We start from the raw sequence: 22,863 nt of genomic DNA, 5'->3' as shown, positions 1-22,863 counted from the left end.
AAAAAAAAAAAAAAAAAAAAAAAAAAAAAAGCCTGTTACAGAGGACACAGGAGTCCCTCAGTGCTTGGAGCTGGGCAAGGTTCACGTGACGCTGCTGAGCTTGGGCCACTTCACACCCTGCCTCTTCCTGTTCCTCACTAGAGGTGACCACAGCACTACCGCAGACTGTTTGGATGACCTTGAGCCCCAGTGTCCTCATCTGGAAGTGAGAACCCCAATCCCCAGTCTAAGGTGTGGCTTCACCTAAAGAATATCAGGTGATAGACGCTGACATACCCCCCTCACCCTTCTGTGGGAGCTGGTAGGGACAGGGAGAGATAATCTGTGGAAAGAAAGAGGGGTATCCAGCCACCTTGGCCACCTAAATGGCACCAAAGGGTCCCAGGGCCCCAGGGGACTGGATAACAGTTGTTACCTGCTCTTCTTCAGGGCTGAGGTTGGGAGTTCTAACCGGAGCATGTGGCACCCCAGCCCAGCGACCCCGGTTCTCAGGAAGGGGTCGTAGGGGCAGACCTGAGCACAGTTCCTGGAGGCTGGACATGTCTGTAGAAACTGAGGTGGAGGCAACTGGGTAGTCAGGGGGAAGCAGGGTGGGGACAGCCCAGGGCCACCTCCTCCAGCCCCTCATTGGGCTCAGAGAGGACATAAGGGGCAGGTCATTTGGATCACTGCCTGACAGGAAGGTTGCCTGAGTGTTACTTGCTGAAGGAGAAACACCTTGTGGGGCTTACTCAAGTTAGATGGGTATGAGTTTGGGGTGCTGATGGGCTCCAAGGGTGAGTTTTTTCAGTCTTAGAAGGGGTCTAAAAGGTGGCAATATTGGAATACTAATGGTGAGCATTCATGTGACATTGAACCTGGCTCAAGCTCTACAGAAGCAAGTCCCCTTGTAATTCCATTTCCTTGACACTTGAGCAGGAAGGGGGGAGGGTGGTAGGTGTGGTTACAGCTTTCCACGCCCCCAGCAACCCCTAATCATTAACAGCTCTGCAAAAAAGCCTTCCTCCACATCCTTTGGTCCAAGGCCAATGCTGGGTGTCATGTTCCCCAACTCTAGCCAGGAAAGGTCCATCACTGAGTCCCAGTGATCCTGGTAAATGTCCACTCCTGGACAACTTCATGCCCTTTGCTCTGGCCCTGTGTACATAAGTGGGTGGTGATCAACTCCTCCCTCTGCAGAAAAAAGTCATGTCACCTGGCCTTAGGCAGAATGGGAAGGTGAACCACTTGTCAATTAGTGCAGAACATGAGGTGGCAGGCACTTGCATTGGCCCTCAGCACTCAATTACCACGTCACTGATAAAGAAACTGAGGTCAGAGAGGCAAGGAGACTTCCTGAAGTTCTGTAGCTAGTCATGAGTGAAGTTCAGATTGGAGACCTGGGACCCCCACATTTGGATGGAGACACCGTTGAAATGGCTCCCGCTTTTAAGAGTCCAGTGTACATGTGGGAGTAGGGTGACGACATCAACAAGATGTGTTATAGCACAATTAGAAAAGCATATCCGTCTCTGTCTGAAGTCCCCATGGCTGGGGACACCATGTGGCATTCCTGGTGGCCTTGTAATGAGAATATTTTTGCATTCTAGAGTCTTGTGACTCCTGGATAGCCGTGGAAGTCACTTGTTTTCTAGGAAACTTTCTACTTCTGAACCCCAGGGAAGGGAGAGGTGGAGGTAGGGTTGATCACCATTGACAGAGGCCACCAGTCATGATGATGTAAAAAGTCCCACAAAGCCCCTAAGGAAGAATTTGTAGGGCTCCTATCAAGACAGCAGAGACCCCTGGAGCACCAAGAAGCCTAGAAGGGTCCACAACTCTCACAACCCACCTTGAATGCCTTCTACTCAGCTGACACCCAAATCCTTCACCGTACATGGGAGAAGAAAGTAACATGCTACCTTGAGTTTGGCTACTTCTAACTAGCTTCCTTTTCTCTCTTTCTCTCCCTTTCTTTCTTTCTTTCTTTCTTTCTTTCTTTCTTTCTTTCTTTCTTTCTTTCTTTCTCTCTCTCTCTCTCTCTCTCTTTCTCTCTCTCTCTCTTTCCTTCCTTCTTCCTTTGTTTCTTTCTTTCTTTCCCTCCTTCTTTCTTTCTTTCTCTCTCTCTCTCTTTCTTTCTTTCTTTCTTTCTTTCTTTTTTTTCTTTTGGTGCTGGGGATATGCTAGTCAGTATCTACCCTTGAGCTTCAATCCAAGGCCATTTTAAACAAATTAATACAACTTGAAGAGTGGACTGGGCTATAGGACTCCCCCGCCCCCAATTTATAACCAGTCAGTCAGGTACAGGCCACTCTCTTGCTTGTGACTAACCCTAAAGTGGAGCAGCTGTGGAGACCGAGGCCTGAGTTGTGGGGTGGGGCATGTGCTCCATGTTGGTGTTTGCTTGGGAACTGGAAGTTGGAGGAGAAAACCTCTCATTCATTCCTATGTGTATGGTGTCATGCAAAGCCTGAGACTGAGAAAAGTCTTTTTCTTGCTGGGGTCCCTAGGTCCCTAGGATCTCCTGCTGGACTCCTCAGTCACCTCCCCTCATCCTCATTGAACTGGAGGTCTCCTGGATGTCATCTAGCCTCTTGATATTTCTTATAAGCTGAGGTGGCTAAGCACTGCCTTGTACCAGGTGCTGTTGCAGGCTGGGACCAGACTGAATGAATAGGACTCCTTTGGCAGCCCTAGCCTCTGCCCTCCCTTCTGTGAGCCTGAGTACTACTGGCCCAACTCCAGAGGCTTCACATGCTTCTCTCTGCTCTCTGGGGCTGGTGCCTAGAGCCCACTTGGCTTCTCATGTCCTGCAGAAGGCTGCAGAGTTAGATAAACCCCAATTCCCTTGGCCCTTGGGGTGGGGGGATGGGGCAGAAATACCCCATTAGCATCAACCCACTGTCTCTCAGTCCTAGCATGACTTCCCTAGGTGGCACTGCATTGTGCCTGGCTGGACTCTGTTCCCTGTTCAGATTCCCCTCCCCGTAACAAAGACCTCCAATAATTCGCTTGTATAGAGCTCCGTTCTCAGGAGAAAACCAAAAATCCCAACTGTTTTGTCTAATCTGAATTTTAAACATTTGTAACCAACTGAAGCTGTTTTTATATTGGGTCAGACAACCTCAAGTTCGGCATCCTGACTGGAATGTTCAAGATGTCACCACTGGCTGGAGAGATGGCTCAGGGGGTTAAGAGCACTGACTGCTCTTCCAGAGGTCCTGAGTTCAATTCCCAGCAACCACATGGTAGCTCACAACCACCTGTAATAGAATCTGATGCACTTTTCTGGTGTGTCTGAAGACAGCTGCAGTGTATTCACATACAGAAAAATAAATAAATACATCTTTAAAAAAAAAGATGTCACCACTGGGGAGACATATGGGCATATGGGGTACCAATGACACCTCACAACTGCATGTGAATCTTACACTAGAATAAGTTATTTAGTCAGAAAACAAACTGTAAACATTTTAAAGAGATTCACATAAGCTGAACACAGCACCGTGTTAGGTTTGGTCCACAACTACCCTGCTCACTAGCTGTGTGCCACTGGGTAAGTTTCCTGGCCTATCTAGATCTCCAAAAGGAAAGGATGGATGGCCCTCAGGATCCCCATCTGAAGATAATTCTTAAAAAATTGAACTGTATAGACCTTTACCTATGTTTATCCTGACTATGGGCTCTCCAGGGATACAGGGTGAAGTCTATTGGCACAACAATGACATTGCATTAGGTATCACATGGCATCCAGGGATGAGAGGGGGCAAGGGGAGGACGTCACAGGTTACGCACCACTTTATAACATGTAAGGGAGATGACCCTGGGGATTGGTATCTGCAATTCCAGTGGCATGGACACCAGGGGATAGATGACCCTAACAACACCAATACCTCACAGATGTAGCTGGGGATGGAATGAGGTCCACGCCTGAAGGGCCCTGAACGATGTCCCGTGTACAATCAGCACCACATGAGATGTTGGCGTTTTTCTCACTGGTACTTGCACTAAAGACCCTATCTCCAGAGGCAGCTTTGGCCTCCTGCTAGCCCTGCTCTCCCTGACCAACACAGAAGCTGAGAGGCATGGCCAGCATCCAGATATCTCAACCGTCAGGTTTTTGGTGTGTTTAGAAACGCTCACTGCAGGCTCTGAGAGATACTCCATCTCTCACTTCACCCATTGACTGGCACTCACCACAGAGTCTCCTTTGTAAGTGCTTGCACTTGCTTACCAGGCCAAGATCATCTGATCCGCCATCGGAATTAGATCAGGCTGGTTGGGGGTCCACAGCAAAACTTAAGCTGTGGCAATTTTATTGAGAGCAAGCAGGCTTTTTAAACCTTTATCAGAGACAGAACATAATGATAGTTGAAGTTGCTATGATACAATGACATTTGCAAGCTATACAGGGTATACAATAGTACTACCTAAGACCAACTGTTCTGTCAAGTGTCCATGCTTCCTTGACTTCTGAGAGAACGTACAGAGAAAAGGAGAGGCCTGGACACTTCACTGCCTGAGGGAGTGCCTCTGACTTTCAGAAACTGGAAGGCACACTGTGCTCCAGGAGTCATGGACTCTAACCTGAAAATCCAAAGACACACACCTCTCAAGGCAGCTAGGCCAGGCCGACTGATAAGATGATGGCCATCTTGTTGCCTGAGTGCAGCAGCATGAGATCTCTGGGAGAAGCATACAACCAAGAGCCTCCCACAGATCTTGATCTGCATTGAAGTGGTTTTTGGACGTTTCCAGAGATCAAGGCAATTGGCTACTTAGCTATAATCGACACGCTCCTCAGGGCCTTCTGTAGCAGGCAGAAGAAAACTTTTCCAGGGAGCTACCAGGGTTCCCACACGTGGAGGCAGGCACATGGGTTCCGATCTTTCTGGTGGCCTTCATCGATGCCTATCTCTAAGGACAATGGTGGGCTATTCTCAATTTTGGTCACCAGGTGGCAGCCTAGAAGGCCAAAAGACATCAAAGAGTGGAAGACTGGACTAGGTTCTGGTGTGAGGGTTTGGGTGAGATTTGGGGCAGATAGGTATTGTGGGTAATCCAGCACCCTTGGTTTCTGGGATGGGCTGAGAGGAAGCAGACATTCCTCGAGGATGGAGCATCCTGAGAAGGATGTGGTTTTAGTGTGAGCTGGGTTTCCACCCAAAAAGGAGGTAGAACCATTGTGGCTATTTGAAGTTAAATGTATAAATGTTATTTGTTTCATAGTCTTTATTAACTGATAATAGATCACTGCTATAAGAGGAGCCAGTAAGGATTACTGAATACTAATATCAAGTCCTTATATGGCATTTGCCACACCTGAGGCTGTTCAAACATCCCTGCTTCTCATTTAGCCTCTGCAACACAGTGAGGTTTAACGTTAGCACCATCGTACAGGGAAATGGAGTACTAACGGCAGGTAAGACGCTAGTGTTAAGTGAAGTACCTCACCCCACACACTCAAGGCTAAATGTTGGATCAGCCATGCCCTTCCTTTACACACTGGGCCAGCTGCTTGTTTGGGTCCCCTACGAGGCTGGTGTCAGGGCAGCAAGATCCTGAGATCAGGTGCAGTCTGCAGCAGCCCACAGCACTCGATGTGTGTCTTTCTCTTTTATTTATTTTTATAATGTGGCATCAGGATGTAAGCCAGGGTTTAGCGGTTCAGGAAAGCCCTCTAACACTAAGCCAGGGCTTCATGGTTTAGGAAAGCCCTCCAACACTAAGCCACACTTCCAGCCCTTTCTTTATCTGTCAAAGGCTGGACTTCACTCTGGTGTCTCTCTGCAACACAAAACCCCTGTCTGAAATAAGCTCTGAGTGGCTGTGCCTGCAGCAGCTGTGGGTGACCTAGTGCCCAGGAAGACATGCCTGAGATCCCTCACTTCTACTCCAGGCTGCATGAACAGGGATTCGAGCAGGACTTGAAGACACATAAGAAAGTGATGCAACAGTGTGCGCTTGGGGGAAGGAAGAAACATTTATAACTGTTCCTGGGATGGGGGAAGGACTGTCATGCATAGGTCCCTTGGGCTTGTGGTCAGCCCAGCCGTTTGGCCCTGGCATTAAGAAATGCTGTAGAAGGCCTGCTCTTTCCATTTTTCTACTTGACTGGGTCTTGAGTGGATGATGGCATGCAGAGCAAATCGTAGTAGGTAGAGCCAGGCCAGAGATGGGTTCCCTCACTTCTGCCCCACACACCTCTGGCTGCTGTCCTGCCTCCCTTCTTATCTGAAAAGTCTTTGTGGGCTCCTGGGACATTGGGCAGAGGCCAGGCACTGTGAAGACAACTACAAAGATGCCTCTATTGAAAAGCACCCCTTCAATATTAATCTTTTACTTTTTATTGATTGACTGATTTTTTTTGGGGGGGAAGGGGGACAGGGTTTTTCCAGTGTAAAAGTCCTGGACTTGTAGATCAGGCTGTCCTCAGACTCACAGAGATTGGCCTGCCTCTGCCTCCCAAGAGCTGGGTTTAAACCACAGGCTATTTTTTTCCTTTACATAAGCTAAGTTGCTGGGTCCTGGAACATCTGTGATCCTGACTCTTAGATCCTTCCCAGGTAGTTTCAGCCCTACCACCTTGCCTCTATCCTCATGGTTTCTGGCTACTTTGAACTCTCCTTGGGCACCCTGGGTAGCTGAGTTTTTGATTTCAGCTGCTGGATCTCAAAGCTCTCGACTCATGGTCTCAGTAGTCGCTGTTTCAAACAGCTTGTGCAGGATGCAGGACTTTCTGTCTACCATCAGCCTTGGGGAAATCAACATGACAGTTGGGCATTTTTACTCACGACCGAGGGGGAGTTCCCCACCTCACCCTGTGCTTTGATTGATGCAAACCCAGTCCTTAATTTTCAAGAAGGGCAGTGCCCTGATTGGTGCACACACTTCCATTCAGAATCAGCTTTGATCACTTGTGTGGGCCATGTGGAGAGTTTCTCCAGAGTGGTCTTCCCCAGAGAGGGAACCGAGGGGCTGCTGTGGGAGCAGAAGAGTCATAGGCAAGGCCAGGGGAAGTAAAGAAGAGATAAGAAATTGTCAAGGTTTAAGGCTGGAGAAGGCAGGCTAAGAGGAGAAGCTGCTGAGCCTTAATGGCAGAGGGTACCAGCACCGTGGGACCTGCAAGCTGTGACATTTACCAGTACTGAGGGTCAAGAGTCCAATCGTTTGGGGACCAGAGCTATCATACCTAGGCTTACAATAGCTGTCCTATACTAGGGGTTAAAGCCTAGGGGTAATGAGTGTCCAGCCTGAGCACTGGGAGTCCGAGTTTCTGATCAAAGCTTTGGCTGCCAGTAGATAGAGCACTTGGGCTCTGGCACCCGTGCCTGAGTTTCTCCGCTACCAATTTCCATCCAAGTAGAGAATCCCTGCTTAATGACTAGGAACAGGGATAGATGCTGCTTTTCACTGGCCTGGGATTACAGCTTTACCCATTAACTCAGTCAGCCTTACCTATCTCTAGCCTGGAGCACTGGTAGCTGCTTCTGGGCGGGTCCTAAACTAAGGGCAGAGCTGGGCGTGTCCTGGACCTCCGCCGCGCAGTGGGAGAACCGCACGGGTGACTGTCGCCTGCCACGCGCCAGACACAGCATGGGAAGGCGCTTCTGTTGCCGGCGGCCCTTGCCTGTGTTGGCAAGTCTGGGCATTGCGCTCCTGCTCCTGTGCGCCTCGCTGCGAGCCCTGCGTCCTGGTGAGTGCGCTGGTTCGGGGAGTGGGGGTGGGGGTGGGGGTTTCTGTGTTGCTTACTCAGCTGGAGCGCTTTCTGGGGCCACCTGGCATCTGCCTGTTGTTTTGGGCTGGGACATTGCCAGTGGAAGACAGGCGCATTCTATTCGGGCAGGGAACTTCTTCCTTGTTGCTGGCGAGATGACCACTGTCTGACTCTGGTTGTGCTGCCGGTGGGAACTTTTGGTCTATCCAGGGATGCTCTCTGTGGTACATTTGCCCCACTCTCTGAGCCTTGAGAAGTCAGTTTGCCCTCTGGCCGGGATGTCTGTCTTAATCTGAGATCCTGATGAGTCTATCCATCCACAGAAGAACCTTACAGCTCCACGCCGGCCTGGGGGTACAGGGCCCACGACCTGCTAGTACCAGTTTCCACCACGCATGTAGTCAGTTTCCCAGTGAACTAGCCTAGGTCTCCTCTATCCTCTGGCAGATAACTCACTTTACCGACAAAGCTGAGGGCAGAGGTCAGGTGTGGAGTGGCTCTGAGGTACCTAGGCAGTAGCAGTAGGCTAGGTTTCTGATGGTTTGTCCATCCTTAGTCTGTGTGTTTAGGGTCTGTTCACTTCCAGACAGGTTCTTACACAAGGATGGACAGGGGCATTAGCTGGGAGCTGACTCAGAACAAGGGAAAACTGTTTTCAGAAGGGTACCTATCCACGGAGGACCCCAGTGGCCAGGCTTGTAGATTGGAGGTCACTCAGGAAGCTTAACCTACTATCCATCCCCTCCCAGGGCCTTAACAGTCTTATCTATGGAAAAAGCACTGACTCCACGCTTACGGGGCTTTTGGGAGGGTAAGCTTGAATGTTACAGTAGACAGTGCTTGGCCCCCAGTCCTTTCATCACATTGGCTTCATCTTTAGGGAACCCAGGGATGGAAGCTAGGTGAAGAGAACTGGGGAAGCCTCAGGAGTAGTCACCAAGCCTGACAATTAACAGGCTCTGTGTGACCAGATGTAAGTGGCTGTGCCAGGACACCCCTGCAAGCCCCCGGAAGGGATCCTTCTTCCCCTTACTGAGGGCCTGTAGGTGAACCGCTACTCCTGTATTGGTGCTCTCTCATGTCTAACGTGTCCCTTGGCATGGTCTGGGTGTGGTCTCAGTGTCTGCTGAGGCCACAGTCTCTGTCCACCCAGTCATTCATTGTAGACAAATGTTTACCCAGTCCTGGGCGACAGTGGTTTAGGTCCTTCAGGGTCCAAACACTGTTGTGGGGTATGAGGGGATAGTCTGGGCCCTGAGGTGTGTCTACAGAGAAGCATGTGTCTGGGTGGCTGTGAGGATGTCTTCATGCCTTTCGGGACATATCTCTTCTGCCACTTCCTCCAAGCCAGGTTTGAGAAGAAGAGCAACCACAGCCCTGGGCTACCTCCCCACCTAGGGAACCAAGAGGTGGAGCTGGAGGGCAAGTGTAAGCATGGTTAGAGAAGGGGCTGCATGCTCTCCCCTTAGCAGATCTTCTCAGATAGGGCTGATGTGTACACCTGTCATCCCCAGGCTAGCCTCGTGCTGTCTGCCCTGGAAAGTCCCCACTGCCCCTAGCTTCATTCCCCCTGGACTGAGATGGCTCTCTTGAGCTTCTTCAACTTCCATCCCTTACCTCCTAGTCTCTAGATCTGAAGTTCTCAACTTGTGGCTGGTGACCTCTTTGGGAGTTGAACCACCCCTTTCACAGGGGTAGCCTAAGACCATAGGAAAACACAGATATTTGCATTTCAATTCATAACAGCATCAAAATTGCAGTTATGAAGTAGCCATGAAAATAATTTTATGGTTGGATCACCACAGCATGAGGAACTGTATTAAAGGGTCTAAGCATTAGGAAAGTTGAGAGCTACTCCTCTCGATGCCCACAATCCTCTGTAGTAGGTTTCCAGCTGCCAACTTTTCAAACAGTCTTGGGCCAGGAAGAGCCCAAGTTCATCTAGAGCCAGCTCTCCAATCACCTTGGAGGTCGGGGAGAAATGTGTGCTTATGGTAGGCACTGGCTGGAAGACAGGGGGAAAGTCCGGTCCTGCTGCACGGGCAGGATCCCATTGTGACAGGCCTCAAGGGGACATGTCCCGGTTTTTGCAGTCAAGTCTCCATTAGAAGGGGATCATGGGAAAGATTTGTGGGTCAAGGAGAGTTCAGGAGAATCCCAATGTCATTCCTCAGCTGAAAGTCAAAGACAGGGAATGAGGTGTTACTGTCACCATCTGCTGCAAATGGAACACTGAGGGGTTACAGGTTATGTCTGGGTTCCAGTTTCCCCAGGGATCTCACTGGCCTTTTTCTAGTGGGGAGCCTATTCTAGTCTCCCTGCCCAGGATCTGCTACCAGCACTGACTCATAGCCTAGGGTCAGCATGGTAGAGTGGGACAGCTAATTGCCCTAGACACCTCTGTCACCAGCATGCCACCCTTGCCCTGGGCCCCCTTGCTCCCTTGGCCTGGGCTTCCCTGCTGCACAGAACTGCACAGCTCTATGTTTGCTGAGCCTGCTGCCACAAAGTCTCTGTATGGGAGCTGGAGAACTTACATATGTCCCACTTCACATAGTTGCATTTTGACACTAAAACCACAGGTCTCCCTGCCATCTACTCTTAGACACGCCCTGAGGGGGTAGGGGTGGAGTGATTTGATCTGTGGGAGAGCAGAAGAGTCTCAGAACCCCTTGGCCTAAATGCCAGACTGGTTAGCAAAAGGAGCAGGATGTGACTGCTGCGATGTGACAGAGCTCCCCAGAGAGACCCATGAGGCCCAGCTGGAGTCCAAAGCTCAGGAGCCTCAGAGTCCTTGGAGAAGCAGTGTCTGGCAGGTCAGTCAGCTCAAGGAGGAGCAGAGGGGCACATGCCATCAAGGGAAAAGGAGCCAGTTTCTCAAGTCAAGAATTTTAGGTCAGGATTTGAGTCCTAGAGCTCAGAGTCAGGGGAGGGGGCACACTGGGGAAGATGGGACAGCTGCCCTGAACACCAGCCTCCCCGCAGGATCTCTGTGGCAGCTCCATTGCTGCCCCTAGGGTCTGCTCATACTCCCTTGCTACGTTGTCATCCTTGCTTAGAACGATGATTTGGAATTATTTTTTTCTACTTTACAAAGCAAAGGTATTTAGGGCAGGCTTTGAAAGAAGGCCAGAAGTTGATTAGATGGGAAACTGAGTGGACTGGTTACTTGTTATCAGCTTGACACAAGCTAGAGGTCATCTGGGAAGAGAAAACCTCAGTTGAGAACATGTCTCCATCAGACTGGCCTGTACGCAAGTCTGTAGGGACATTTTCCTGATTAATGACTGCTGTTGGAGAGCCCAGGCCACTGTGGGCAGTCCACTCCTGGGCAGGTGGGCCTGGTTATATAAAAAAGGATACTGAGCAAGCTACCGGGTGTAAGCCAGTAAACAGTGTTCCTCCATGGTCTCTGCTTTAGTCCCTTACCCTAGCTTGCCTGCCTTGAGTGACTTCCCTATTGATGGACTGCATCCTGTGATGAAATAAACCCTCTCCTACCCACATTGCTTTTGGTCACAGCAACTGAAAGCAAATTAGGACAGAGAGCAGTACTAAGAGAGGGGTTTGAACCCATGTGGACATATGTTCATTGGAGGAGTAGGAGGCCTCTGGGTGATGCGCAATGCTGGGTTGGTGTAATGTGGATCTGGTGAGGGCTGGTCAGATAGGGATTCGCTCAGGGCCTATGGCTTGTCAAAGTCAGTGAGTAGTTTAAAGATAACTGGAAAGAGGCAGATTGGCCTTTCTTCCCGTGAAAAGCTGGTCTAACATGTCCCACTCTCCCTTCAGGGTAACCACAGGAAAAAAATGCCCAGGACACTGAATTGCAGGGCTCTCCAAAAACTCTTTTGTGGGTTTGAGTGGGGCCAGCAGACATGAGGTTCTGACCTAGCCCCTGCTGGTGTTTCTGTTGGTTTGTCTTGCAAGAGGGCAGTGAGAACTTATTAACTAGGATGTGGCTGTTGCAATGTGCCCTGGGCTGGACTCACCCACCCACGCCCCATCCCCCAAAGCCACCTGCCCTCCCCTGCCTGGGGAATGGGGCTCCCTGCTGGAAGTGCAGGCTGAGGATGGAGGACAACTTTCTTGGAGTTTTCTGGGGTGTTTCAGTGCAGGAGTGTGTCCTGCTGTCACTCACCTTCTGTGACCTTGTGTGTCCTGCCCCTCCCCACCATGGCTAGCCTAGCACTTCCTCCTTAGTAGAGCAGAGCTTTGGGGCCTTGTGGATGATGAGCAGGAGCCTGAAAGGGATAGCCTGCCTTCAGCAGGGCAGATGCTGGAACCTGAGATGGACTCTTTCCTTGGAACCAGTCAGCCTTGAGTGGTTTGGCCTCTTGAACAACTGGGAAAGTGGGTGTCCACCTGACAGGAGAACACAGGTCAGTGTCACACAGCATGGTTCCACAGTGTCCAGTGTCACTTGCCCCGGGCACCAGCAGTCCCACCGTTTGCTGCCTCAGGAACCTGGGCAAAGCCCTCTGCTATGGCCCATGGAACCTTCTCCAGGATTCCCTTTCACCTAAACGTGCACTGAGCAGACCTGAGGCTGGGCACCAAGGTTCTAGTGTTCCTTACACTGGTGTCTTGAGCTGAGGAAAGCAGCCAGCCTGGACGATCAGCATATTCGTGCTTGTCCCAGGCCTGCTTCTCATCCCAGAGGTCTGCTCTGGTCTTCCAATGTACTGTTGCTTCCAGGCTCTGCCTCCACACTGCGCTCTTGCAGCTGTACTCCAAGGCTGTCCCCATCTATCTCCTTTTATTGGCACTTCAGTCCTTCCTCTGCTCCTTCCCCTTCTCTCTCCCCTCTCTAAGGTGGGGTGGAGTTTAGCTTCCCTGCTGCTGCTCAGCTGCTTGGGGTTAGGCCCTAACCAGTGGTTCTCAGCTTTCCTAAAGCTGTGACCCTTTAATACAGTTCCTTATGTTGTAGTGATCCACAGCCATAAGATCACATTCATTACTACATAGCTGTAATTTTGCAACTGTTATAATAATAATAATGTAAATATCTGATACATTATATAGATATCTGATAAATATCTGACGGTCTTAGGCAATCCCTGTGAAATGGCCGTTTGACGGCCAGAGGTTGAGAACCACTGGGTTAGGGGAAGTCTTAGTTCTGCCCAGGCTCTCCCTGGCTATACAAACCTGCTGCCTCTTCTCCATTCTGTTCTGTGTGTCTTGGCAGAGGGGAGGGAGTACATCTGGGAGCTGGTCAAGCAAGGCTGGGGTGAAGGTGTTGGGGCTTATTTGGAGCTAGTGTCAGAGGTCCTTAGTGGGCTGGACCCATGGACTGTAAAGGTGCTTTCTGATCAATGTACACACACACACACACACACACACCATCCCTTCTATAGCCTCCCTGAACTTGCCAGACCTGGTACCTTGATTCTTCTCATTGGTAGGGTGGAGATAGCCTAGCCCTGTAATCTGTGACCACAGCTATTTTGGGCTCCCTGGTGTCTGTCCTCCACCCACCGGCCCTTGGCATCTGTTATGGAACCCACTCTTAGGCAGCTGTGGTCTGGCTAGGAAACGGAAGGCCTTGGGCAAGGAGTGGTTTCTGGAAGAACAGGAGCCTCTGCAAAGGTCTAGGGGTAAGATTGCTGTGATGTGATCCTTCCAGACCGCTTTCTCTAACCCTGCCTACAGACTTAGAGAGAAAGCGTCCCCCTCCCCCAGTTCTTGCTGAGGCTCTAAGAAGACCCCTTGAAGGGTGGTCTCGAGTGACATCTCTACCTGGAGAATGGTGAGGACACATTCACCTCTGGTGTTGAGAGGCATCAGTCTGGCAAGTTGCAGCCCTGATGCCAGTTGCTGTGTTAATGCTGCCCCCTCTCCTGGCAGCTCATTCTCTGATGAAGATGTTGTTCTATCAAAAAAGCCGCAAGATTAGAGCCCCTTCTTTAGGTAGGGTCTGGAGAAGTTCAAGGACCGTGTTCATGAACATCTCATGTCCTCAAGACAAGCTTCCTGCATGAGCCCTGGTCTAAGCAAACCCACTTATCCTAGGTACACACACATGGCCCAGCTGTGCAGACAGCCCTGTAGTCTTAGGGACACTGAAGAATGCAAGCTAAAACTCAGAAAGTCCCTGTCGAGTTTCAGGAACAGTTAAAGCTACATTTATCAGGAGTACCATCCATGCCTCCTGGCATGCACAGGCTTCTACAGGGTTCACAGGTTTCCAAGGCCTTTCACAGTGCTTCATATAGCCTGTGACCTCACTCTGACAACCTGCAGCCTGGCTGTACCATTGGCCAGCCCATTCTGGATGCTCACAACCCACACCTAGGGGCTGGACAGCCATCAGACTTGTGAGCTCCTCAGGACCCTAAAGAGGGTGGGTGGGGAAGCAGGGCCTGAGACAGGGAACAGAAACAGATGGGGCTGGGTGCTCTTCCACAGGGCAGGTAGCTCCCTTCCTCTTGTTCCCTGTACTTGCCACATTTCGGCGATAGAGAATAGGGCATGAGGGTGAGAGTGACCCCAAAGGACACTGCCCTACCAGTGATAACCACCTACCAAATCCCCAGGGGGAAAAGAAGACTCCAGAGGAAAACTGAGTCACACTAAGTGGGGTTAGATATGTCCCAGGTGTTCTGCCAAACCACACCTTGTCCAGAGCCAGCAGTGATCTCTCTCTCCTTATGCTCCTCAGCATTTGAAAACAAAGTTCTGGGCTTCAGCTGGTTCGGAGGAGCAAGGAAGAGTCCTCTACAGCTGCTGCGTGACCTGGACCAGGTAAGTGGCTGGAATGCCCTCTTACATCCTGGATAGGAGGCCACAGTCTCCTGAATACCTGCTTTGTCCATCAGGACGTCCTGCATATCCTGAAAGTCCAATTTTTCCACTTATCATCTCTCCCACCACAGCTGAGGTGCTTGTCTGATGCTATGTCCTGTAGATTCAGGGAGGTGACCTATCGCCATGCTTGTCCTAGCGGACCAGTGAACAGATGGTCATTAAGCCATGCCTGTCCCAGGGCGCTAACAAGCAAATGGTCATTAACCTATTCCTATCCCAGGCGTTTCAGTAGATGGTCATTAAGTTCCCAAATTTTAGTATGTGGTACAAGTGAATGTTCAGAGGAAGCCCACCCCATCTACAAGCAGATGGAGCAAGTGGCCCTACTGGGACTGCACACAGCCTCAGACATGCTGTCACACACTGCAAGCGGATGGAGCAAGTGGCCCTACTGGGACTGCACACAGCCTCAGACATGCTGTCACACACACATAGTACAAGCACTCTGGCTCAGGATGGATGGGGTTGGCTCCCAAGGAACCTGGCCTACTTCAATATTAAGTCAAAACATTCCTAACATCTGGGACACTTGGTGCTCAGCCTCTTCACTGTACAGCACACCACAGATGTACCAGCTCCACTAGCGCTGCGGTGCATCAGCTGGATTTACTGTCATCTCCTCCTACAGAGAGGGATCTACATACAGTGTCACCCCAGCCCAGGGTAATGTTTGTATTCAAAAGTGGCAACAGTTTCTTCTGAATGCTACCACCAGAAAGAAAGGAAGAAAGAAAAGAAAAAAGAAGGAAGGAAAGAAGGAAGGAAAGAAAAGAAAAGAAAAGAAAAGAAAAGAACAAAGCCTAATGTCACACAAGCAGGACTGACTGAATACCACCAGGAGATCACACCCTGGTTCACAACCAAAGGAACACAGACACAGATAGCATGTACTGAGCACCTACTGTATGTAAGCCATTCACTTGTGCTGAGCACCTACTGTATGTAAGCCATTCACTTGTGCTGAGCACCTACTGTATGTAAGCCATTCACTTGTGCTGAGGTTTAGTGGCAGACAGCTGTCTGTACTGGTGTCCCACCCTCACAGAGCAGACAGCACAGCTGGGAAAACAGAAGTCTGAGCAGTACTACATTTACATGAAACCGAGTTGTGCTCTGGGGAGGCAGTGGGATTACAAGGAACTCTCCAAGGGGATACTGGTAGAACTGGGAGAGGCTGCTCCCTGAGAAAGGGGCTTGTACTGTGTTTAGAAGAGGAAAAGCATGTGCCACAGGGAACAGTCAGGCCGATAGCCTGGTAGCAAGGAGGGCAGAGAGGTTGTCTGCGGTGAACCTGGAAAGCAGACAGCATGCCACAGGGCCCAAACTGTGGCCAGGGCAATGGGGAGCCATGAAAGATTTTAAGCAGGAGCAGCAGAGGCAGAAGATTCCCTTGGACTGCTGTGTGGGGAACCATGGATGCTGTATAGGGTTGTTTGCTGAGCCAAGCCACACTCAGGGTTGCAGATAAGAAAGTCTTGGTCCAAAGAGGCCGTCTGGCTTACCCCTGGCTGCACACTGATCAGGGCAGGGAGGACAGACTCTCAGAGGGTCTCAGATTCCACCAGCTCTGATTACAGTCCAATCCTTAGAGGCCACATACATTGCCACTGAAGAAATGGCAGCAATAGAAGTGTCAAGGGACAAGACTGATCCTGTGTCATTCACTCACCTACTCATGCGGACCATGAGAGTAGGCTCAGGAAGCTGAAGCAAGGGGCTGAGGACCCTGCAGAAGTCAGCTGGGCAGCTGGGAAGCCCAGTGGGAGGAGCAAGGGCTCTAGTGCAGGATGTGGCACCAGCTGCGGAGTCCCAGGGGCTCTAAGTTTAAGAGCCAGCCTCTCCACAAAATGCCATGACCTCAAGCATCTCACTTCTCCCCAGCCTGGGTGTTATTTGCCGAGACAGTGTTGCCTGTCTTAGGACAGTGGTGCTGTTGGCAAAAAGACCATCAGCTCATGGGACAGCAGTGGCATACTGCCCCCTGTCATCCCGAGTGTTACTTCTGCTACAGATGTAACAACACCAAGATGACTGCCATCCTCTCTGAAGAGGATCCCAGGATGGAGTTGGTGGATAACTGTTTAGGTCCTTCCAACCCCTGCCTTCTTGTTTTATATCCTAAGGAAAAGCTTTCCCCAAGAGCTGACTTCCCCACACCTCTGCTCAGAGCCAGGCCACATACCTGACACTCATATCTTTTGTGACAGTATGAGGCTGCATGGCTGGTTCTTCTGGGGCTAAGCATGGTTCCCAACACTGTCGGTCAGCTGATGAAGAGGGAGGTGAGGTAAGGAGGGCTGGCATTCCTGCACAAGGATGTGCTGTGCTCTAATGAGGTTGAGGCCAGCCTGGCTCGTGGGGCTCTGGGTATAGCCAGGCTTCCAAAGCCACTCCTCATGGTAAGGCCCTATAGACTCTATGGCTGAACTTGGCTTGGTGATAAGGAACTTCAGTGAAACACATGTCTCCTCATCCAGGCCCTGGTCCTCCCCAGATGGGAATGGGTCCTTGTGTGGGCTTCCAGGCAATTTCTAGGCATGTACATTTTAACTCTTCTAAAATGTCACTTTCTGGGATTCAGGCTGTGTGTCTCTGCTTGTTCGTCTCTCTGCTTAGCCCTCCTTTGAACTAACTCATGCACGATGACAGACATAGAACCCCTCATGACATCACCACCCCTCTCCAGCTCTAAAGCCTGCCCAGCCTGTGGGTTCTGGGTTCTGTCACCTCTTGAGGGAAAAGATGCCCCTCTACCACCCTTTCTGAAATGCTGTTTTCTTCCCTCCCTCATCAAACACAAAGGTCAAGACACTTAATGAATCCTAGACTTCTGCAGAATACATTTAAAGACGTCAGAAATGATCCCATGCCACTAGCGTCCATGGTTTCTTGCTGGGGCTGGAGCTCCACCATTTCTGCCTCTGCTGTGGCCTCTGAGCTGAAAAATATTCTGAAATAATTCAACATAAATTCAGTCTTTTGAAATGGTTGATTTAGTGGTTTTCATATTTTACAATGTTGTGTGGCCCCACCGCTGGCTAATTCAAGAACACTTGCATTATCCCAAGCGTCTATGCCTGTGTTAGTAGTCATCTCTCTTCCTTCTCTTCTAGCCCCTGTCAACCACTAATCCACTTCCTGCTTGTACATTATCTGTTCTGACCATTCCACACAAAAGGAATCATACACCCATGCCTTTAGTCCCAGCACTCGGGAGGCAGAGGTAGGAGGATCTCTGTGAGTTCAAGGCCAGTTCGGTTTACATTGCAAGTTCCAGGACAGTAGTTCAGGACTACTCTGTGTCAGGAAAAAAAAGGGGGCAGGGATGGAATCATACAGTGGTTGGCCTTTTAGGCCTGGCTTCCGTCCTCCAGCATAATGGTTTCAAGGTCGATCTGTGTTGTCGTATTTATCGTACTTTCATCCCATGTGATAGCTGAACTGCTATGGATATACCATATACTTCTTATCAATTTGTCAGATGATGGACTTTTAGGATGTTTCCACTTTTGTCCAATAGAAATAATGAGCATTCATGTACAAGTTTCTATGTGCATATGTTTTTAGTTGTTTGGCAGCTGTGAACTATGGGTAGGCAGGGGGAGCAGCAGTAAGGGATAGGTATCCCAGTGTTATATAGCCCTTACTCAGACTATATACCGAGTATATAGACTATAGGCTATATTGAATATATAGCTTATATACTATAGTATGTATTCTATATACTGAAGAATGTAGCTTTTAGTGCTACTGCTGCTCCTATGTCAGTGCAGTCAGGATTCCCTAACCCTTCACATGAGCTAACATTACAATGCTTAGACTTGCGTCTCAGACAATGGGCCCTAAAGACCTGGCAGCCTTCTAGAACTTTCCAGCCAGCAGGACACACACTCTCCCCTTCTATGGCACTCTAAGCCTTCTCTCCCTCTTCAACCCCAGCTCTTCACACTCTCTCTGGTCCTTCCTTGCCCTTCTTCCTGCCCTGGCCATTCTTCATAGCTGCCAGGCAGTTGGTGACCCTGCCCTTGCTTCAGCTCAGGTGCAGCAGCTGCCCTTCCTCCTCTGAGCTCCTGTCTTCTCTCTGCTACCATCTCAGCCCACAGTACAGAAAGGAGGCGAGAAAAGACCCTCCAGAGAAGGACCCGACGGCCCACTGCTGAAATAGCAGGAACAGTGCAGAGGGCTTTACGGAGAACCAGTCAGCCTTCTGCTCACACAGCCCAAGAGGGGGCATTGGTACCAAACAGCCATTTGCTTCTTTAGCATGCCACAGGCAGAGAGGCTTGGATTTGGAACAGTTAAGTACCTGGGGCCCAGGGATAGATGAGAATAGACACTCGCTCTCCCTGTGACCCAGGAAGAAATGGCTGCTGGGTTTTCTAGATCTTGTCAAGCCCTGTAATAACAAAAGTCTGAAAACAAACAAATCATTCCCCTATGCCTGATTGAAGCTGTGCCTTCAGAAGCCAGGGGACACAGCCGGCATCTTTGTACAGTTTTCTCAAGGTGTCTGTGGAGTGTTCAAGATGGCCTGTGCCGGCATAAGGGGAGTTTGGCTATTTGGGTGCTATCCCTTTACTCAGAGGAGCCAGGGAAAGTCTGGCAGCTGCTAACTAGGGACTCAAATGACTCACGCCCCAAAGTCTTTGATTATTTCAGAAAAATGAACAGCAGAAGGGTGGTACAATGATCATTAACACTTTTAGTAACTTGTAGACTTTTAACAGTGGCTACACCTCCTCCAGCTCATATCCATGCAGGTGGAATGGCAGCAGGGGCTAGTCTTAGGGATGAGGAACCTATCTGAAGAATACATTTGCATGGATACTTTGTAAGCACATCTTGGTTCTTTACATGGCTGAGGCAGGCTAAGTGGATCGTGTCCATGGTCCTCTTAATAGGACTTAATTCATAGAGCTATACTGCACTTGGCATTCAGGAAGTGCCAGATAAATACTGGTGGCTGGTTTTTGTTTTTGTTTATTTGTTTGGTTGTTTTTTGTTTCTTACAGAGGAAGGATGGGCTGGGGAAAGGTCAAGCTTCCCGACCATGCACAAGATTACAATGTGCTGGTGGAGGGCTGTAGAGATGGGTTGGCATTAAGAGCACTTGTAGGGAACCCAGGTTCAAATCCTAGCACCCATATGGTGGCTCATTCCCATTTGTAATTCCAGTTTCAGAGGATCCAGCGCCCTCTTCTGGCCTCTTTGGGCACCAAATGCATATGGCACACAAATATATGTGCAGACAAAATACCCATACACATAAAATAAGAAACTTTGCTGGGGGTAAATAAAGCAAGTCCAAAGTGACGCGCCTATTTATTAGTACATAATTGATTAGTGGTTTAGTTTAACCACAGCATGCATAAAAGCCCAATTCCTACAAGTAGCTGAATGGTTGTTGCCAAGGGATGGCTATGCTCCAATGATAGCCATCTGTTGGCAGGCTTTCTGTTGTCCTTGTTAGAGTGGGTGAGGTGGGGAAGACACAATGAGGCAGTAGAAATTAAACCCGTAGTGGACATGGCCTATGTGTGTCTGTGGTTATGTGCCGTGAGCCCCCTGGGCCATCATCCTTCTCTTTCCAGCTTAGCCAGTCCTGTAATAACTCATTCTCTGCAATCCTACTGTCCACACAGTACGCAGCTTATCTGGTTCCTCATGTCCTTCCTGCCTCAGCAGTTAGACTTAATTTCTCCTAATTCCGGGGCAGATTCTGACTCCAGACCAGGCAGAGGCTGGTGCCACCTCTGGGTTTCCAGTTTCCAGCTGGGGAAATCTCCTGCTTGAGTCCCTGGGTGCATATCATCTGTGCAGCCCCACGCCCTGGAACCCGCTGTACTCTAACACCACTATCCCTTGTCTCCGACAGGGTCCGCGCTCTGCGATGGCCGAGGTGCACCAGCAGCGGCGCGAGCTGCTCCGCCGGGCCTGCAGCCGCCACACTCGACGCCAACGCCTTCTGCAGCCGGAGGACCTGCGGCATGTGCTGGTGGACGACGCGCACCGGCTGCTGTACTGCTACGTGCCCAAGGTGGCCTGCACCAACTGGAAGCGCGTGCTGCTGGCGCTGCGCGGCCGTGGGGACCCGGGCGCGATCCCTGCGCACGAGGCGCATGCGCCTGGCCTGCTGCCCTCGCTGGCCGACTTTGCGCCGGCTGAGGTCAACCGGCGGCTGCGCGACTACCTGACCTTTCTCTTCGTGCGGGAGCCCTTCGAGCGCCTGGCCTCAGCCTACCGCAACAAGCTGGCGGGGCCACACAGCGCGGTCTTCCAGCGGCGCTACGGCACACGCATCGTGCGTCGCCTACGGCCACACGCGCAGCCCGACGCGCTGGCCCGCGGCCACGACGTGCGCTTCGCCGAGTTCCTGGCCTACCTGCTCGACCCGCGCACGCGCCGTCACGAGCCCTTCAACGAACACTGGGAGCGTGCGCACGCGCTGTGCCATCCCTGCCTAGTGCGCTATGACGTAGTGGGCAAGTTCGAGACGCTGGCGGATGATGCCGCCTTCGTGCTGGACCTGGTGGGCGAGTCTGGCCTACGCTTCCCTGCTCCACCGCTGAGGCCAGAGAAGGACCTCACACGTGAGCAGGCCCGGCGCCTTTTCCAGGACATCAGCCCCTTCTACCAGCGTCGCCTCTTTGACCTCTATAAGATGGACTTTCTGCTCTTCAACTACTCCGCCCCTTCCTACCTGCGGCTGCAATAAGGGTGTTGGGTGCAATAGGGCCTGTGGCTGCTGGGACCAGGAGGCCACCAGGAGGTCTGGAATGAACATGGTAGTGTGGATTGGAGAGCCACTGTCACAGCTTATCCAGTGTGCCTGACCAAGATCCTGGCCACGCCGGCCACACTCATTCCGACTGGGTAGGGCACAGCTTGCTTTAGGTGACCATACACAGTTGTCTGGCTGTTTCTGCTGTTAGTTTGATGTGTGTCTCTTCCATCCCCCACAGGTGTCAGACTTCTTCCTAGGACTCCAGGTCTGTGGGTTTTTGGTTTGGTTGTGAGAGGCCATTTCTCAGTCTTGTCTGTGCAGAACTTGTCCATGGCGTGGTGCTACAAGACTGAATGCCATGGTTTGGTTTAGTGTAGCCTAAGATCCAGCCTGTGTCCTCTTCTCTTCTCTCAGGCTGGCAAGGGCAGACATGGGCAGAGAAGCTGTGCCCTGGCCAGCTTCAGGATGAGAGGTATAGCCACCCTTGTTAGCAGTTACTGCTTAGGAGTTAACACGAGCTACCTGCCATCCCAGCAGTCACAGGATGGTGAACAAACAGTACCACTCCACGTCTACTTGCCTGATCTACCTTTGATCTCAGCCTTGCAAGAGGCCAGCAGAGGTCAGGATGCAATATGGTGGCAGCTTTTTCAGCTCGCTATTTTGTTTTTGTTTTTTAAATAAATGTTTTGTTACATTTTTACTTTGGGGAGTTTCTCTGCCTCATTTGAGCCATTTACCTGCCCGATCTTGGGCATCTTGCTGTGTCTCTGAACCTGTTTCCTCCACTGCTAAGTGCCCACAAGAATGCAAGGGGGCAGGCAGATCAGAGCAAAGTGACCATGGGACCTAGGTCACATCTACAACAGCCCGCGGGTGGTGGTGATGGTGGCAGCAAGGGGGCAGCTGGAGTTCTGGAGTGCAGCTAGGAATGACAGGGAACAGAAGTGGTGGAGAGGAGACAAGGGATGGGAGAGAGAGAGAGAGAGAAGGAGGGAGGGAGGGAGGAAGAGAGAGGAGAGGAGAGGGAAGGGGAGGAGAGGGGGGAGGAGATGAGAGGAGAGGAGGAGAGGAGAGGAGAGGAGAGGAGAGGAGAGGAGAGGAGGAGATGAGAGGAGAGGAGGAGAGGAGAGGAGAGGAGAGCCGTGGCTGAAGAAAGGTGGCTGGGAACATTGTAGGGCAGAGAGAAGCTGTGACAGTCACAGACATTGCTGCTATGGCCTGTATCTACTGTCTGTTGCTGTTGGTGCTGTTGAAGCTTGAGTGACAACTGCCTAATGCAGTACTGCCGGTTAAAAAGGCAGCAAAAACCGATTTCCCAACCTGAGCTTGGGAGTGCCTTGTCTCTGATTCTATAGCCTGGAGCAACAGGGCCCTGGCTCTGAGGGTTTGAGTTGCCAGTCTAGCTCCTGGGCCTTGGACACTCACGGTTGGGATTGCCAGCACAGGAGGGTCTCTCCTTATCCACACAGATTTCTAACCAGGTAAGAACCTCAGGCCGCTGACAGAGCAGGCAAAGCCACATCCCATCCGTGGGGTGCAGAGGGACCCTGCAGTCTGTCTGATCAGTCAGTCATATTCACCCGTCCTTTGCTCCCACTGGGATCTCCCTCATAGGAACCTACCTGAGGCC

General features: G+C 50.9%; 2 protein-coding genes across 3 annotated transcripts in view; one reads left to right on the top strand and one right to left on the bottom strand.

Annotated features, from left to right (window-relative positions):
* The window catches only part of Uroc1 (urocanate hydratase 1), a 32,589-nt gene extending 32,028 nt beyond the window's left edge, over positions 1-561 (bottom strand). Inside the window, exon 1 of the mRNA XM_031382535.1 lies at positions 416-561. Within this exon, the coding sequence (XP_031238395.1) occupies positions 416-541 (126 nt within the window). The 5' untranslated portion in view covers positions 542-561. The remainder of the gene's footprint in view (positions 1-415) is intronic.
* Positions 562-7,565: 7,004 nt separating this feature from the next.
* Positions 7,566-21,798, top strand: Chst13 (carbohydrate sulfotransferase 13). Of its 2 annotated transcripts, none has more exons than XM_031382536.1 (3): positions 7,566-7,675; positions 14,361-14,443; positions 20,382-21,798. In XM_031382536.1, the coding sequence occupies exons 1-3, from the start codon at positions 7,576-7,578 to the stop codon at positions 21,219-21,221; spliced, it is 1,023 nt and encodes a 340-aa protein (XP_031238396.1). In that variant the 5' UTR covers positions 7,566-7,575; the 3' UTR covers positions 21,222-21,798. The 2 variants fall into 2 exon arrangements, with proteins under 2 accessions (XP_031238396.1, XP_031238397.1); XM_031382537.1 differs by lacking the exon at positions 7,566-7,675 and adding an exon at positions 11,887-12,078.
* The last annotated feature ends 1,065 nt before the right edge of the window (positions 21,799-22,863 follow it).

Source organism: Mastomys coucha, unplaced genomic scaffold, assembly GCF_008632895.1.
Source record: "Mastomys coucha isolate ucsf_1 unplaced genomic scaffold, UCSF_Mcou_1 pScaffold20, whole genome shotgun sequence".
Classification (NCBI taxonomy): domain Eukaryota; kingdom Metazoa; phylum Chordata; class Mammalia; order Rodentia; family Muridae; genus Mastomys; species Mastomys coucha.
Note: the sequence above shows the minus strand (reverse complement) of the source record. Positions and strands in the feature narration are given on the sequence as shown.

Coding starts and splice junctions, on each gene's coding strand:
- Chst13 (XM_031382536.1), top strand. CDS start 7,576: ATGGGAAGGCGCTTCTGTTGCCGGCGGCCCTTGCCTGTGTTGGCAAGT. Junction 7,676..14,360: donor GCTGCGAGCCCTGCGTCCTG/GTGAGTGCGCTG, acceptor TATGCTCCTCAG/CATTTGAAAACAAAGTTCTG. Junction 14,444..20,381: donor TGCTGCGTGACCTGGACCAG/GTAAGTGGCTGG, acceptor TGTCTCCGACAG/GGTCCGCGCTCTGCGATGGC.